Genomic DNA, 18854 nt, shown 5'->3' with positions numbered 1-18854 from the left:
CTCTCTCTCCCTTGGCCACCTGCCTGAGCCACAGGCACGCCAGCCACCACCCACCCAGCTCCTGGCAGATCCCAAGCTCACACCCACGTTCCTTACAGACACCTGAGACTTTGGGTCCCAAGTGGCAGAATCAGACGGCGTTGAACAATTTCACATCTGTGCCCAGAGCTGCAGGTTGCTTGGGTACAACCTGGTTCCTAAACCCTGGGCAACCCTTGGCTGTGCTTGCAAACACACCTGTTGTTAGGAAATCTCTCGCTGCTGACTCTGTTCTTTTCAACCCAAAAGTCTGTTTTAACAATCCTGTATCCTGCCTGGGCATGGGAAATTATCCAAGGGATGGGCAATACCGGGGCAAGAGTCCAGTCTCCACTATCCAGTTACCACCTTCTGCAGGAAAGGACGCTTGATCGAGGCCCCGCCTCCCACGGGATCACAGTCCCGCCCTTGGGTTTAGGCTACACCCGACTCAGCGATAAACACCGAACCTCACTGAGCTGAGAACCAGGGACCTGGGTGCCTGAGGCCTAAGTTGCCTGCTTCTTCGTGGTGGCCAGACAGGGGACAGTCTGTGAGGTAAGTTGTGGAGATCTCAGATTCTGGGCCTGTCCCTTGAGAAGTGGCAAACGCCAGCCATGGAGCCCAGACCCAGTCGTGAGAGTTTATTTTAATACAGGGAAACTTCAGCAGCAGTCAGGTACCAGCACTAAGCCTGAGACAGCAGATTGTCTGCCCCCACTGAAGGGCACTGGTGTTCTCACAAACCCAGATGTCTGTCCCTCGGGGAGTTGGGGGGGGGGGAGCCTGCTGGGCACTAGGGAGCAGAGTGAGTGCCTACCTGGTGGCCCTCGTTCCTGCATTCTGCCCAGGCCCACACATGCACAATCTCCTCTCTGCAACCTTTAATTCACCCCGTTCAGCAGGAGCTGTGGCTGTCATCTGATCTGTCACCACCATATCCATCTGCTCCCTGCAACCCTAGACTTGGAAGCAAGTGTAATGGGCTTTCTGTGTGCCTCATTAGCTCAGCTTTTGAACTGGGGAGGAGGGGGAAGACACCAACTTTTCAGTCTGCTTAAATGGAATACATTTGCATCTTCCTAGGAAGGCATCATTATGATAAAATGAAGGCACAGATTCGTTGTTTTGTTTGTTTGTCGCCGTACTAGCTACAATCACCTTTCAAGGCTATAGCCAGAAAACGCTGAATCGTTTGTCCCCATGAATGCCCATGATGTCATTGGAGTGTTGTGCTATCTATGGGCCACAGTCCTAGCAAGGCATTCATGTTCTGAATATGCCACCTTCTGGACGCTGGGGAGGAGATGGAGAGATGCTGCTGTGACTAAAATCCAGCCAGCTCTTCTGCATTTCTCCTCAATGCTGTGTCCCCTAAGAATGGCTGTGTGCAGGCCCATGCCTAGCTTAATGTCTTCTTAATTTGTGCACATTGTGTTTGAGACCAGCAGTGTCTGTGTGTGGCCACTCCTCACCGCTGCCTCCCTCAGTACAGTAGCATTTGCATAAACATTAGCTTCTTAGAGAAGACTGAGATACAAGCAATGAAATAACTTTCCTCAGCTAAGACACTGACAGATGCGGCACCCTAGCCCAAACACCACAAACTCTCTCCTCGCTGCGTGTCTGATTACACAGAAGACATCCTAAACTTGACATGGGAGCTACTACATGCTACCAAGCTCCAAAGTACCTGCCAAGACAGGAGAAGTCTGGGACTTGTTCCAGAGTTTGCCTCACCTTGCTATTTCTCCATAGGGCGGAGACAACTAAGTAGAGCCCTGTCTTCTGTCAGGGGTCACATAATGCTGTGCCAGAAAGGGGACAGAACGGCCCGGCTGGGTCACCTGCTGTGTGTTATCTAATGGGAAGGACAATGGACGTGAGATTCTGCCGCATAGGAAACGTGGCCAGAGTGTCCCTTTACTGTGTGCATCATTTGACATACGCCTGACAGGGCTGCAGGTACACCCCCTGTAACCGCCTCTTAAAATGGGAGTCTTCCTTCAAGACATAATTACAGATTGCCTCAGAGGCCTGATCAACCATCAAAGAATTGCTCTGGATATAAATCAGAGCAAAGCTGGCAGAGGATTTAAGTTGTTACGTCCAGAAGTATAATAAAGCTCAACTTTGAACCTTAATGCTCCTCCTAAGAAGCATTGCTGCACTCTGAAAAGCCCAGATGAATGGAGCAAGCCTAACTCAAGACCCACATAGCTACTGCCAAGTCTCTAATGCCTGCTGCTCATCACTGGCGAGATCACTCACCAGCAATCCTTCCCTCTTGCTTTTTTCCAGGCCCCAATCTGGATCAAGTCTCCCACCAACCAGAACTTTTCTCTACTCTATCGCACATGATGATTCAAAACCTGCTTATGATCTGTTTTTTCATCTAGAACAGTTTAGGTTATGAGACAGCTCAGGCCCCAGAGCACAGAGAATCAACTGTAGCTGATGCTTGATAAGCAGAGCATGGAAGCCACTTAGCCTTATGCTAGCACAGTGGCCTTGAGCAGATCACGTATACATTCTCTCCATCTTATCAGTCTTATCTCCATCTTTTTCTCTCTCAGACTTATCTGTAGAATAAGCCAGAATAAGTAGTTTAGGCCATACTAACTTTCATGTGTTAAACCCTTCTAAAGATGAACTGAACCACCCATGATCATTAATAGAATTTAGTTGGTCCTCAACCAACCAAGACCTGCTACCTTCTGTTCTTTTATCTCTAGAGACCTGTACCTGCTTCTGAGCCTCTCAGTGGAACATCCCACTCAGGGAAAACCTTTACCACTTCACAAAAACCTGTCAGGTGCATTTTTGGTGATCTGTACTATGAATCCAAAAAGGAAGAAAAAATGATGAAACGTTTTCTGTGAGGTAGAGCTATGATTTTCTCATCTCAGGTGCAGAACCTGAGACCCAAGCCTGGTAAAGAGGAGAAGGGGGTCCAGAAAGACATTAGAGACTGCTCCAAGCTTCACAGAGGCAGAGAAGGTATCCAAGTCTATCTCAACAAGTCTTGTAAGTGAAGGAGAGCTAACTGAATGGGGCTCTCAGCCTAGGGAAGAGTCTTAGGGACCACTGATGGACCACCAATTAGTTCTCTTCAAATACTTTGTGTGAGTAAGATTTTCCAATTTCCTCTTTTATCACAAAATCCCTCCTGCTATTGTATTGGTGGTCAGTTAGAAGCCAGGACCTCACACCTGCCAGGCAAGCATTCTTACACTGAACTAAAATCCCTAGATTTCAAACCTTAACTAGCATCACTAGACAAAAGAATTGTAGTGCAAATGAGAAAAAAAAAAAAAAAAAAACAGAAAGCTAAAAGGAGACAAAGCATAGCACCATAAGAGTTATATCATAAACACCGTGATGCGATGGAGTCATTGAACTTCATATCAGGACTCAAAGTTAGTAAGATAAAAGTTAACTAGAAAGAAGTACAGCCACATCCCTTGGCATAAGTTTGAATGAGGTGGTTCCACTTACCAACTGACAAACATTGCTGTTACATGTGACCCATGGCTGGCATGCAGATCGGAACGGAGCCTGAGGCCATGTGTGAAAGTTGTAGCAGATATCATACGTGTCACTGTGGTATCTGCCTGCCCCTGAGTTCAGCGATAGCTTCCAGTAAGATCATTTTCATCACCTTCTCAGTATTTTCCTTTAGTATGGGGAACTGAGCAAACTCTCTCTTGCTTTAAAGGTGTTGGCCAGAACATGTCTTCCAACCTGGAATCAGCAAAGGACTTGCTTGTTTTCTTAGGAAAGTCACTGCTTAGTATTTTGGAGGTCCTACTTTCTTATGTGATCCCCAAACAACGGAAGAACGTTGCTGGTGAAATAGTCCTCATAACAGGTTCTGGGAGTGGACTTGGAAGGCTCTTAGCCTTGCAATTTGCCCGCCTGGGATCTGTGCTCGTTCTCTGGGATGTGAATAAGGAGGCAAATGAGGAGACCTGTCAGTTAGCTCGGGAAGCAGGAGCTGCCAGAGTGCATGCCTACATCTGTGACTGCAGCCGAAAGGAAGAAGTTTACAGTGTGGCTGACCAGGTACAGCTGGGGCTCTCATTGCTTTTTGTGGGTTGTGAGAATCCGATGCGATGTCTCTGGCATGCACCAGTTTTACTCACCGGCCTCTCTGTCTTGGGGCCGTCCACTTGTCTCCATTATTCCTCTACTTTAAAAATAATCTGGGGGAATAGGAATTTGGAATTTTTCATTCTTATCGTATGCAAAATGTCTTGCTAAGTACTCTGTATGTAGCGTATCATGACACTGTAAGGTAAATCTTATTTTTCACCTTTGAAAATAAGAACAGTGAATCTGTGTGGGCATGGAGTTTACTTTAGGAATAGAGCTGGCAATTAACAGAGGAATGGCCAGGGCTTGAGTTTCTTGATGCCTATATGGCTCAGTGTGCTGGATCATGGCCCCACCACATGCCAGCTGTACTACTGCAAGGTAAGAAGGAGCACGGGGTGGAAGCATCCTTCTTTGAGAGGTCAGAAACAGATGCTCAGCGCCTTGCCCAAGATCAAATAGTATATGTGTGCCCTGTTTAGGCTGAGTTAAACCCAGGCTACAGCCGCCCTACCGCCGTGACATCCATTTGAATGTGTGTACTTACACATAATTGTTGGAAAATAAGAATGCTCACACTGAGACATTTGTTAGGTCTTGGCAGTAGAGGAGCTTGAATCCAGTGCCTTGGTGATTTCCAATTGCACCCTCTATCACTGAATTACACCCAGATCCTCTAAATCAGTCGTTCTCAAACTGTGGGTGGTATCCCTTTTTGGGTCGAACATCCCCTTCACAGTCGAATAGCAGATATCCTGCATACCAAATATTTACATTACAGTTCATTACAGTAGCAAAATTGTAGTTATGAAGTAGCAACAAAAATAATTTTATGGTTTGTGGTCACCAAAACGTGAGGAACTGTATTAAAGGGGTGCAGCAGGTTGAGAACCACTGTTCTAAATGCTGCTTCGGCAGTAATATAGACAGACTTTTAAGGTTTCTGGAAACTGAAACTCCAGTATACTGGCAGAGAGGCTGTTAGCTCATCAAGGGGCAGCCTTGTCCCTAGTAAGGACTTCTGTGCCCTTATATCTACACTAAGATACATATACCACACACTACTATCCAAAGCCAACTACAGGACTTAGTATTGTTTGATTTAGGGGAAAGGGAGGAACCAAGCCAGATTGCTCCAACAGCCTTTCTACTTCCCATCTTTCTTACCACTATTTCCAATTACAGGCTGTCTGATGCAGTCTGGAGATCCAGATCTGATAAACCCACCCAGGACTACTCTGAGGTCACATCCCAAGTGCAGCCAACCGATCAGTCGCACCTGTTTACCCATAAAGCATGTCAACTAACATGTTGACTTTCACTAACTACAAACACCTTCTCTAGCCAGGCTTCAGCGGTCATGAGTTTATACTCAGACACGAAGACCTTCATCTTAATGGCAATGTGATACAGAGTTCTATCACTAATGACCTCCTTGTCTCCTGAATCTGGGATGAAGGTCTGTGTCAGCTGCTTGATTTCTGGCATGGTCTTCCAGGCCATATTCCTAGCTTGTTGTTTATTTTTTGTCACTTGGTGGTCTTGAGGAGTATTGGCAATGTGCTCTTCTGAATTTAAGAGAAACAACTTTTACTTAGAAACCAGCCATTGCACTTCTTATTTTATATAGCAGGAAACTCTAAGAGTTCTTGAGGCATGCTCCCCCAGGAGAATGACCACGGAGAAAAGTTTTGACGTGGTACCTAGAATTTTCTCTCTGCTAGGCTGGAGTGGATTTGAGCGCTTGTATCCAGGAATTATAGCTTAGCTTTGGGAAAAGTCCAGTGTTGCTTCATGGTACACCTTGGTGATAGGTTATTTTGAACAGTAAGATATGAACAAGCTGAGGCTATGTAGTTTTCACTTATCCTTGATGTAACATTCAAGGATCCTAGCTGTGTATTTAATACAAATTGGTTTGGATTTATCATATCTCTGCATGAAGAGACTTCTCCCAAATGGAAGGCCAGTCTCTTAAATTAAACTTGTAGCATTTGCAATTTTTCTAAAATTGGTTACTGATGCCTGATTTCCAAAATCATAGACTATCTGGTCAGTAACAAAAGCAGATCTTTCTTGCTGCCTGCTACTTCAAATAAGTAGAGGATAGAAAACCTGAGCTTTTGGGAAATTCCCATCAGCCATCCTAGAGATTCAGCAGAAGATACTAGCATGCTTGACAGCCCAGGGCCTTCTAGCGGGCCTTGTTTCCATCCCAAGTCCCTGTCTGAAGTTTATGACATTTGCCCTTTATGGGGCCATCTAGTTTCTACTCTTGACTGCTATTAAAGTTGAATTTGATGAACTGCTAGCCACTTTCCAAAGCAAATACTTGTACTTTTTCCAGTGTTTTACGCTAAGAGTGGCACAGCCATGTCATCCTGATGTTGAACCCAGGCCTTCCCTAGCAGCAGCTTCCGCCTTTCCACAGTGACATGTCCTCACCAGTACCATTCTGTGGCACTGTGATGTACTTTACATGATGTGCACATGCACAGAGACCCACACACTCATACAAACGTGCACACACAAATACACACATACAAATATGCAAACACTTACGTACAAGCACACCTACAAAGACACTCACAGCTAGAGATACAAGAGAAACTGTTGTGAGCCTCTTTTTGTGAACACATGTTAACTACAATGGGTGGTTCTTTCTAAATGGTGGGGACCAGGACTGCTACTGTATGATCTAAATTGCACTGATGAAATGCAGAACACAAAGGAGAACATAGGGATGGTACCAGCCTTCTCATCATCCTGAAAAGGCTCGTGTCCACTATGAGGCAAGTTGACTAACTGAAAGCTTATTAGAGGCAAAGAGACCACTGCTACACCCGGGGCCCTTAGTTCTAGAGGAAGAGTGACTACAGCCTTCTCAATTTGCCATTTCAACAACAAACATGACTCACAGTTCTCACTCCTAAAAGTGTGAGGTGGAGAAAAGAGAACCAGTCTGTTGAGGAAAACAAGACAGGCAGATTCCAATCTGCCTTGTGTTTAAAATACATGTTATCTTTATTTCCATTGGTTTCTGTCTCCTCCCTATTTCTGTGTATGCTGTTTGGTTATAATAATAAAGCTATTCTTGTATCTGTCGCTTAACTGAAATGCTATGATACCAATGAAAAACAGAGATTACTAAGCTTAGGTAGTAAGATGGGTTTGAGTGGAGAAGGAAAATGGCCTTTCAACATTAAAGTCTATACTGGGGAGAGACTAGAAGGAAATGCAGAGTGTCAGGCTTAGAGATCAAGTGTAGTGAGGACTCTGCAAAGAACAAATGAGTCTAGCCTGAAGTACGGGTCAAGAATATATCAATATATGTAAATATATATAAAGACATAAATATTGAGAAAGGGATCAATAATGATTACTAGTCTGATGGCAGCACTCTTCTTATCCAATCCAGGTAAAGAAAGAAGTTGGCGATGTCTCTATCCTCATCAACAATGCCGGCATTGTAACAGGCAGAAAGTTCCTCGAATGCCCTGATGACCTCATGGAAAAGTCACTGGATGTCAATTTCAAAGCACATTTATGGGTGATTTTTTTTTTTTTAATTTTCATACTAAATGCAAACTTACTCTCGTGTTTCCAAAATATTTTTCTCTTGCTCTTTAGCACTATTACCACACACACACACACACACACACACACACACACACATCTTAATCATGGGGGCAAGTTTAGGAATCAGCTCAGGTCCTTACCTGGCCTATGTAAGTACTGAACCACTGAGCTACATCCCAGTTTAGCAACTTAATTTTGGGTTTATCCACTCCATCATTTCCTCTTGATCCAACTCGGTCTTACAGCTCTATCAGTGACAGAGCTATCCTTCAATGACAGAACTGTCCTTGCCATGGAGCTACCAAACACTAGGGTCTGGCCCGTATGTCTTACATGTCAAAGCTTCTGACAATTTCCCATCAATAGATCCAACCAATCAGAGATCCAAAGCAGTTTTTTAAAGTGTTGTGTCCGTGGCAAACATGTGAAGATTTTCTTTGTTATCAGCTTTAACTAATTCACTCTAACAATTATTTACACAGCTTTGCACTGTCGTGGGTATTAAAGCCTAGAGGTGGTTTAAAGTATTAAGATGTGTGTGGTTACATGCAAGTGCCTCGTCATTTTATACAGGGATTTGAGCATCCATGAAGTCCGGATGGGAAGTCCTAGGCCTGGCCCTTTCTTAACAAAAACCAAGCGGTGATGATGCTCCTTGGAGCAGTTTGAAGAAATGTTTGTAAGGGACCAGTGAACTTAAAATTTTTTTTTCAAGAATAGATAGTGAGGAAAAAAATGGGTTAAGTCAGGGTTTCTCTGTGTAACCTTGGCTGTCCTGGACTCTCTTTGTAGACCAGATTAGCCACAAACTCACAGAGATCCTCCTGCCTTTGCTTCCCCAAGTGCTAGGATTAAAGGTGAGTGCCACCATGCCTGGCTGTGAGTAAATTTGTTTTGGAATGACTAGGGCAATTTACAATTTGCCTATGCAAGGACACTTTTGGAAGTGAAAGTGGCACTGTTAATGAGCAAGCATTAATCAGATGTGCCCTAGGCAAACGAAGACCTCACTCAGTACCTACCTGGAAAAAGCATAGGTTTTTCTCACTACTGTCCCACATGTCAGCATTACCAAGGGACCCAGCCCTGGCTCTCATAGTGCTGCACTCAGACTCATAAGTCACATTTTTCCACCTTTGACTGACCAGCCTTTTCCACATCCACACTGGATACCTCTTCCTGTGGCTCCTTCCTGCCTCTGTTTGCTACCCAGTTGGTTTCATTGCTGTGCACAGCTCAGCCTTCCCTAAACAAGGCTCTCTTTTGAGAAGACTTGCTGAAGATTTCAGATCACCCTCCCTTCTTCTCACACCTTTTCCAGCTCTCCCTCAGAAGCTTTAAAGCATGTTTGGAGTTTTTGTTTTCTATCTCCACCTTTGCTACAATGTAGTGGTGCCACTGGTGTCTTGATGCCCTGCCTGCATGAGCTTCAGGGAAAAGAAGGAAAGATCAGGAAGCTAGTAACTACTGTGTCCCTATTGGAATTACTTCTCTCGTCCCAAATGTGCAAGGTGTGTGTGTGTGTGTGTGTGTGTGTGTGTGTGTGTGTGTGTGTGTGTGAATACATTTGTCTGCATGTCCATCTGTGTGTGTGTGTTTAATGAGTTTTCTTTTATTGTTATGTGTAGATAGTTTAGGCCCTTTTGGAGTCTCCTCCTGTGACTTTCATGTTTGTCCTACTTCTGTTTTGCCCTAGTCTCCTTCCTCTTTCTCGAATAGCTATTTCTGACATTTTTTCCTCTGGCCCCTGCAATCCCCTCCTGTATGGTCTCTTCACTCTTTCATATCTTTGAAACCCTGTGTGTGACCAAACACAGGGCATATGCCTTAATTGCCAGAGGCTCAAAGAACTGCCTGACCACTGAGTTCCAGCTTTCACAGCAGAGACACAGAGGGGTCACTGGACCTGAACATAGGGTCCCTGTTATGCTTGTTACACTGTCTTCTTCCTAGTTTTGGTTGTTCACCTCTTTTTGTGAAACAGTGCAAAGCAGGTGAGAGAAGAGGCTGGACCTTTGAAAGAGGCTCCTTTTATTTCTTTCTTTTCTTATTGTTGTTAGTTTTTTGTTTTGTTTTAGTTTGTGTGTGTCAGTGTGCGTGTGTGTGTGTGTGTGTGTGTGTGTATCTGTGTGTGTAGACAGCAAACACTTACCCACTGAGCTGTTTCTCCAGCCTAGAACTCATTTTCTTTACCTCTTTGACTGAATCTGTGGTAAATTTCTCCCTGTTAACCACGACATCCTCCTCAGAAGTTCGTTGTTTTTCCTGTACCACCTTTATCCAGGGTCTTAATATGAAAAGTGAAGGTGTTCTGCATGAGTGAGACACCTCCCAAGCACCCACTATCTGAAAAACAAACTTTATTCCATGAATTGGTATTAAAATAAAAAGACCATCATTCAAAGAAGTAGCTTTTTGTTTAAAACAAAGTTCTGTCTCAAAGGAAGCAGGACATCTTGACAACTGTGGTCAGGAAAAGTTTGAAAACCTGAAGTAAGCCAAGGAAAGAAACAAAATATACATCTAATCAATCATGTCCGTTAGGTACTTGTGGGTACTTATGTAACCATACACATATCTGAGAAAAGCGAACAGTGAACTAATATTAAAAGTTCTCCTTTGCTCTTCTTAGACGTATAAAGCCTTCCTGCCTGCCATGATCGCTAACAACCATGGCCATTTGGTTTGCATTTCAAGTTCAGCTGGATTAATTGGAGTAAATGGGCTGGCAGGTAAGAGAATTCCTGACAACTTTAACTTGCATGACACAGCACTCACCTTCTCCAGGAGTCTGCCTCACGTAGCACAGGCAGGTCACGGACATTCGCCCAACAGAGCTGTAGTCACATTATCTGCGCAGCAGATGGACAGAGGAGACAGTTTTTGAGTTTTTAGTGTTCTGGTGGTTTGGGTTGGTTTGTGGGATAGGGTTACACTTTTAAAACAAGGCTGGTCTGGGACTCAGGCCTGAGGTTCCTAAGCGTTGGGATTATAAGCATGTATCTCTGTGCCCAAAAGATGAGGTTGTCTGTTGATCAGGCCCTTCTAAAACTTTGGAGTAAATAACAAAACTTTTCCTAGGTTCCTGTGTCTCAGTGACATGATTAAGGTTCTTGGAACTACCAGTTACCCAAATAGCACTCTTCATATGGTCCCAGACCCACACTTTTTTTCTGTTCCCCATCTCATATGTCTGAAAAGCCACAGGCCTTTAAAGGCATGCGTGGTTATTCATAGCTACTGTTTGTCCTCTTTCTCACATAGTATCTCCAGCTTTAAGATTCCCATACCCCAAGCTCACGTGAAAACTAAATCAATGCCTTCTGCCTTTCCCACAGTGTGGCCTTGTTTCTGTACCATAGCCACTTCCTAGGGGCTCTGTTGAGAATGCAGATTGAGTCCTGATGTTTTATCTGCTTGCCAGGATGTCAGAGATCAGCGGCTCAATAAGACGTACTTTATCAGGTGACCTGGATGAGCCTAGAAGCACCCCTAGATCCTTCTCTTCTCTCCCTCTAGCCTCTTGAGTGTTGCATCCCTGAGGCCTGACAGTGCCAATCCTGACACTTGCAACCCCACCCAGCTTTTGTCTTTCAAAGTGCTGCCTCCCAACAGAGTGAGTGTATATGCCTCTTAGGAAAGGAAGGCAAAGGGAAGAATTAATCTACGTGGGTACCCTTCCTTCTCGAGTCATTTTCATCCAGAGAACTCAGCTCTTAAAGCAAATGTGACTTACAGCCGAATACGCAACATGGGCATAAATGCCATCCCCACACCCCTATATTTTCAAGTGAACTATGAGGTCTAAGCAGTCCTCTGTTCTTCCCTCAAAGTAGAAGACAGAGTTAAAATCAGAGGCTGTAATCTGTTCCTCATGGAAACAGCAGCGATTGATTTCCGGCATCTGCAGCATCTGGGTAATATGATTGTGTGTATCAGATCCCACCACTGTGATAAAATAATTAAGGAGACAGTTGGCTCACAGTTGGAGAGGTTTCAGGCTGTGGCCCAGCTGCTTTGGAGCCTGTGACAAAAATCCTTCCAACAGCTTGTGATGAAGAGTGAGTCCCACTTCACAGGACCAGTATCCAGCTAGCTCACCACCACCATGACAAAACACCTGAGGAGGACAGGTTTATTTTGGCTCACAGTTTTAAGGGTTTTCCTTCATGGTTCCTTGGCCTTGTTGATTTTGGACAAAGTTAAAGGAATACATCATGAAGGAGCATGTGGCAGAGGAAACCACCTTGCCTCATGGTGGTCAAGCAACAAAGATGGCAGCAGGAGGATCCAGTCTTAGTCTCCCCTCCATGGCACACTCCCAGCGACCTGCTGACTTCCTTCTGCTAGGCCCTGCCTCCTAACGGTTCTGCCAACTCCCAGTAATACCAAAGCTTTAAAAGAAACCACGACGTTATCTGTATATGTACAGATAATGTCAGTGTGACGATTTCAAACCATTGATTTGAATTAGTATTCACGACACTGACAGTCTGAGATCTATGATTGGGAGAACATTTGTTTCTGAGTACCACCGAGCACGCTGGACTTTCTTGCTTAGAGCCCTATGCTCTTTGATGTTTTATGTAATTTTTTGTGTGTATTTATACCTCATGAGGTTAAGTTATTTGAAATAAGAAATGACCATCCTATGTCCTATGTAGCAGTTGACACCGGCTCAACAAAACATTGACTTATAAGTAAAACTGTGTGGCCTAGAAGAGCGAAGAGCAGCCTTTGTCACTGTGGAGTCCACTTGCTTATTAGCATATTAGTCACCATGTTCCTTGCTACTCACTACATATTCCTCCCCACACCAAGGACTTTCTAAATGATTGTCACACCCTCTGTTGCTATTAGTATTACAAGTGACCTTAATGCAATGCCATTTAAAAACTTTATAATACAAACACAACTCAGAGACATTATGTGTCTGGTTCTAGACCATACAAAAAAGCAAGTCACATAACGTTTTTGGTTTCTCAGAGCACATAAAAGTTATATTTATATCATTCTGTTAAAGGTGCCTTGACATTATAGCTTAAAAACAATGCTGTACATAGCGTAGTTTAAAACACAGTTGACTTAGTTAGTATTACTATACTGTAATGAAACGCCATGGCCAAAGCTACTTGAAAGGAAAGAGCTTCTTTGTCCTATGTTTTCTTGTCATTGTTTATCACGGACAGAAGTCAGGGCAAGAACTCAAACAAGGCAGGAACCTGGAGGCAAGAGCTGATGCAGAGGCCGTGAAGAGGTGCTGCTTACTGGCTTGCTCCTTATGGCTTGCTAACCTGCTTTCCTACAGAACTCAGGAACCCCAGACCAGGCATGGCAGCACCCATAATGGGCTGTGGCCTTCACACTAGTGAAGACAAGACTCTATAGGCTAGCCACATCTCATGGGGACATTCTTTTTCAATTGAGGCTCCCTCCTCTCCAATATCTCTAGCTGTGTCAACATGAATTAAAACTAACCAGCATAATCGAAATGCTAAAAATTAATACTAATTACCTGATTGCCTGTGCTGTTGTCATTAATGTTCAAATCCTAAAGAACTCAATCTCTGAGATGCACAGTGATATGGAACACAAAGAGACCAGGCAGACCTATGTACCTTAGCTCTCTCTCTCTCTCTTCCAGACTATTGCGCAAGTAAATTCGCAGCCGTTGGATTCGCTGAATCTATGTTTGTTGAACTATTTGCCCTAAAACAAAAAGGAATCAAAACTACAATTGTGTGTCCATTCTTTATAAAAACTGGAATGTTTGAAGGTTGCACTACCAAGTAAGTATGCCTTCTGATTGTAAAGGCATTCAAATTGACTGTCTGCTCACTCAGTTTTATTTTTTTCTTTGAATTGCTTGGATATTTTTCTAAAACATTTTCTGATACATGAATGGTTTCAGAATTGTCCCTCACACATGTGTGTTTGAGGTGCATCCTGATACATGTGGTTTATCATCCATCACACGGTCCAAATAGTAGCCATTCTGTGGTCCCAGATCTGCTTCTCTGTTTCCTGTCCTGGCCATAGTCCCTCTCTGCCACCCAATGCTGTTCAGACCTCTTCCCTGACTGCAGGAATCCTAACAGTCATTGAAAGAAAACAGCTCCCAGATTCTTTAAAAGAACAGCACATGTCTGGATTAACCACAGGATTCCTTAAATAATACCACGTGTGGACTAACCACAGAAAGGTCTTATCTTCTACAGGATGTAAGTTCAAGAGCCACGGAGGAGTGGGGCTTATGGCCACCTTCTTGTTGTTAGCTAGATCTCGTTTGCCAAGGAAAACAGTTCTCTCCCCTTTCCTTGCCAAGGAAGAACAGATCAAAAGTCTGCCTATGCTGTGCCTCTTCTCATAAGGACATTGATCCCATTCGTAAGGGCTCCACTCTCATGACCTAATTACTTTTCAAGATTCAACTACTGATCTAGATACATCAAGTGGAGATTAGGCTTAAGTGTCAAGTTGGAGGTACATGTTCAGTTTCCACGTCCAGTTTTGCATCTTAAGAACATAATCCAGTTTGTTTCCAGTGACTCACTCCACACTTAGACCATTCAATAATGTTTTCCATAGATGAATTTTTGTAACAAGAATACATTATTATAATAAGTTTTCATTTCACATTCTAGTTGTGCTATTACTACTTTGACAGTGAGTAAATATAGAAATAGATGGAGAATGAGAAAGAAAGGGGTATAACAATGTCTCATAAATTGCTTATCCCTAATCCTAAAAAATAATTTTTAATAATTTCAGGGTTTTTTTTTTCTTCCTTAGGTGGCCTACTCTGTTGCCAATTCTGGACCCAGAATATGCAGTCAGGAAAATAGTGGATGCTATTCTGCAAGAGACACTTTACTTGTATATGCCAAAGTTTTTATACTTCACAATGTTCTTAAAAAGGTAATGACATCGCTTTCATGTTTCCCTGTGTGACAATCACTAGTTTATTCCAGGTCCTTCCAGGAAGAGCCACTCAGAAAATACTAGTTAAATTAATGAATTTTTAAAGGGAAAATCTTTTCCACATTCTTTTTCTCATCTCTGTGACCCTTTATTGACACAGTCACAAATTTATACAGTTTCAATTTCCCCCACCATGAATTCAGAAACCCTTTCTAACATATTAACATTGTATTATTGTCAAAAATGAATGGGTTTACACAATGAACTCTGGAGAGATTTAAATTTTGTTTGGTTTTTTTAGTAAAGATGTTCTTACCCACATTATGAGGTGGTTGTGTTGGCACAGATATCTATTCTGTGCCTCCTCACGTGCAGGGCCAGACAGTAAGCCAGACACCTTTGGAATCTGAAGTATTGCCAAAATTGGCAATTGCTATTAAAATTTATCAATAAGGTAGTTAAATAATCCCAAAGGAACATCTTAAAACCATTAAAAGGGGCTGAGTATAGGTTAGGAGTAGAGTGCCTTGTGCCTGGCATGCACAAGGTTCTGGGTTTGAGCCCCAAAAAGAAAGAAGGAAAATAAGAAAGGGAAGAGGGAGAAAGGGAGGGAGGGAGAGAGGGTAGGAGGAAGGGAAAGGAAAAAAGGAAGGAAAGAAAAGAGGAAGGAAGGAGGGAAGAGGAAGGGAGAGAGGAAAGAAGAAAGGAAAGAGGAAGGAAAGAATGAAAGAAATGAAAAAGGAAAAGAAGAAAGGAAGGGATAAAGAATGAAGGAAATATGAAAGAAAAGGAGGAAAAATGAAGGAAGAAGAAAGGAAAGAAAGGGGAAGAAGAAAAGAGAGAAAGAAACAAAGGAGGGAAGGAGGGAGAGGAGGAAGAGAAGAAAGAAAGAAGGGAAAGAAGGAAAGGAGGGAGTGAAGAAAGGAAATAAAAAAGAAGAAAGGAAGAAAAAGGAGGAAGGAGGATATAAAAAGGGAAGGATAAAAAGGAAGAGAAAGGGGGAAGGAAGGAGGAAAAGATGAATAAAAGAAGGAGGAAAGAAAGAATGGAAGAAAAGGAAGTAATATAAGAAAGAAAGAGAAAGAAAGAAAGAAGAAAGAAAAACAAAGTAAGAAGGGAAGAAAGAATAAATAAAAAAGGAGGGAGGAAGAAAAGGAAGGAAATAAAGAAAAGAAGGAAGAAGGAAATAAAAATGACAAAGGGAAAGATAAAAGAAAGACGGTAAGGAAAGAGGGAGGGGTGAAGAAAAGGAATAAGAAAGGAGGAAAGAAATGAATGGAAAGAAAGAATAAAGTAATTAAAGGGATGAAAGAATGAAAGGAAGGGAAAGGAAGAAAGAGAGGAAGAAAGGAAGAAAGGAAGGAAGGAAGGAAGGAAGGAAGGAAGGAAGGAAGGAAGGAAGGAAGGAAGTTAAAGAGATCATCATTGTCTGCCCCCTGTGAACTCCACTGAGTTCCATTTCTGCAACAGCAGCAGCAGCAGCAGCAGCTTGGGGACACTGGCCGAGGTGCAGGCTGCTGAACCGCTGCATGCACTGCTCACCCCATCTCTCGGTTCAGTTTCAGTGTTGCCTCATGTGTCTGCATCTCCCTTCCCAGGGACTGCACCTTCACAAGAGCACACTCCACAGCTAGCCGGCATTTTCTGTCCAGTTGAATAGGTGTCTTCTACGCCTCTTGTTGCTTCTACCTTGGTTCACCAGTTCTATACACAGCCCCAGCCCCTAGGTCAATGATGGTTCTTCAGCAATTGGAGTACAGGCATCATTCTTCAAGTTTGTCATATGGCTGACGGCCATAGACCTGCTTTTTCCGATAGCTAGTTCTATGTGCTCTATGCCGTGAAACAGAAATCTTTCTTAGGTCTCTTCTCTTTCCATACCTCCTCTACCGCAGGAGGGATTCCTGTGGCTGACAGGGGCTGTGGGAGGAAACAAAGTGGTCACAGAGTAACAATTTGAAACCTAGGGTTATGACCCTGCCCTTTATCCATCCCATAATTCTTGCCCGCCCTGTGTTCTCCCAGCCTCAGTTTTCTTGTTCACAATATATAGGCAGGTTTGGCGGTGCATACAGATTAGCATAACGTCTGGCTATTGGACAGTATGTGTTTCCATGGCACAGTGGGTATTTCCTGAGTAGTAGCAGATTGTGCTACGACAATCCAATTTTAAGAACATGAAGCTTCTTTTTTTTTTTTAATTCTGAATAACTGTGGAAATTATATTTCTTTAATGGCGTTCTAGACCATGTTTTGGCAAAGGACTAGATCATTCTGAAGAAGCAGAGGAAACACAGCAGGCTCCATGAAAGAAATTACATGAAACATTCCTTCAAACAACCATAGAGAGCCATGTGTAGAGAGCCATGTGTGTACCCTGCACTATTCCCATTACATTAAAAAAAAAAAAAGACACAAGGCAGCCCCTACCGTGACAGAAATTGTCTTCTCGGGAGTAGATGTAAGGTGAGAAAACAAAAGAAAATGGAAAACTAGGCTGTGCAGGCAGGGTGTCTCACATCTTTTATCCTAGCATTAGGAAAGCTTAGACAAGAGGACTGCTGTGGATTTGCAGCCATCCTGGGCTAGGCATAGTGAGATCCTGTCTCAAGAACCACATGCCTAATGAAAGAAGCTAACACGGGGGTCATAAGTACCATGCGTAAATATTAAGGCAGAAAAGGGAATCTCAGAGATGCAATGACTCTGCAAGGGGAAATTTAAATACTGATAGAAAACTCTGTGATACGTTAAGAATTTACCAGAGTCCTGGAGCTGGGAAGGACACCCCCCCCACCCCTAAAACAAGGTTGTCTGTATCTGCTCATCACCCTGCCATGTTAGGTGTCAAGGTCAACTGGGGAGCATCTATGAGTCTTTTCAGGCACAGGTGGGGATGGAAGAGTTAAACATCTTAGTTTGGGTGGCCAACAGTAGGAGGACCTGTTGCATCTTGTCCTCACAGTGGCCTTAGGAAAAAGGATACCCTCCATTGGTATCTGAGGACACGGAGGCCTACAAGCTGGAAAGTTGCATAAGCTGGCTGAGTGCCAGAACCAAGTCTCCAGCCAGATTCATGTGCTCCAAGCAGGTGCCAACACTCACAATACTTTAGGGTACACACACTACTCTAAACTGGTGATGTTTTGGAGACCAAAATAAGTGAACTGAATTTCATAAGCAGAGCAGGAGACACCCCTGTCCCCAGCCCAAGCCTTCATTCGATGAGCTACATGAAGAGCTGACTTCCTCTGCAGAAATGGCAATCTTCATTTAACCTAGCAAAGATACCCTCACAGATAATAACCAGAAAAAAACATGTGCTCTTGTGTTCTTTCCAGCTTCTTGCCCATCAAGACAGGAATGCTTTTAGCTGACTACCTGGGAATCTTTCATGTGATGGATGGCTTCTCTGGCCAAAAGAAGAAAGCTTAATGATGTCATCCATTGCTGCATCAGGCTTCTTCCAAAGAAGATACATATTTCCTTCCAACAGAACCCAAAGACAAATACTACCCATATTCCACTGTGGACCATAGTGTCCTTCCAGTGTCATTTAAATGCAATTTTACTATTTTCTTTTTTGTTGAGTGTTTTTGTTTGTTTGTCTGTTTGTTTGTTCTTTAAAAAATAAAAATAGCTCTTTTGTCGTTTCCATTTCAACAATTGTAACAGTGAAAGTGTTTACAGGCAAACAACAAAAATTGATACAGCAGGTTCTATTTATATATATGTATGCACACATACACATACATATATATATATATATACATATATATATATATATATATATGTAACAAATGCAATCAAAGAGGGCTGACATGGGAAGACCTGGAAGGAGGAAAGGTGGAGGAGTGGTATAATTCCATTTCAATTAAAAACATTTTTAAAATAACACACAAAAAAAGTTAATTAAAGGAAAAAGAAGTGAGTTCGCATGATGAACAATGTATGGTAGCTCCTATAGGGCAGGTGACTGTTTTCATAGGGCCTAGGAGAGGCAGGCAGTGTCTGGCTGCAAGACCTCTCTCAAGAAGACACCAAAAAATGCACGTTTTCTATCACGTTATTCTCAGTTTTGGCTCTTTTGAACCCAAGCCACTAGTGTGAGAAGGGCTTTCTGCTTTAGTTGCTTGAGTTGCTGTGACAAAACCCCTGACAAAAGTAACTTAGGGAAGAAAGTGTTTATCTTGACCCACCGATTGTAAGCGCAGTCCGTGGCATGCGGAAGTCGTAGTCCC

The 18854-nt window shown here is 43.2% G+C and overlaps 1 protein-coding gene across 1 annotated transcript; it reads left to right on the top strand.

Annotated features, from left to right (window-relative positions):
* The first annotated feature begins 354 nt into the window (after positions 1-354).
* Positions 355-18268, top strand: Sdr16c5 (short chain dehydrogenase/reductase family 16C member 5). The gene is made up of 7 exons (XM_021659233.2): positions 355-576; positions 3737-4083; positions 7532-7663; positions 10325-10424; positions 13337-13481; positions 14485-14610; positions 17955-18268. Exons 2-7 carry the CDS (start codon positions 3751-3753, stop codon positions 18046-18048), a joined length of 930 nt encoding a protein of 309 aa, XP_021514908.1. The 5' UTR covers positions 355-576; positions 3737-3750; the 3' UTR covers positions 18049-18268.
* Positions 18269-18854: the final 586 nt, after the last annotated feature.

This window comes from Meriones unguiculatus, chromosome 6 (assembly GCF_030254825.1).
Source record: "Meriones unguiculatus strain TT.TT164.6M chromosome 6, Bangor_MerUng_6.1, whole genome shotgun sequence".
Lineage (NCBI taxonomy): Eukaryota > Metazoa > Chordata > Mammalia > Rodentia > Muridae > Meriones > Meriones unguiculatus.
This window is presented reverse-complemented; position numbering and strand designations above follow the sequence as displayed.

Coding starts and splice junctions, on each gene's coding strand:
- Sdr16c5 (XM_021659233.2), top strand. CDS start 3,751: ATGTCTTCCAACCTGGAATCAGCAAAGGACTTGCTTGTTTTCTTAGGA. Junction 7,664..10,324: donor ATTTCAAAGCACATTTATGG/GTGATTTTTTTT, acceptor TGCTCTTCTTAG/ACGTATAAAGCCTTCCTGCC. Junction 13,482..14,484: donor TTTGAAGGTTGCACTACCAA/GTAAGTATGCCT, acceptor TTTCTTCCTTAG/GTGGCCTACTCTGTTGCCAA.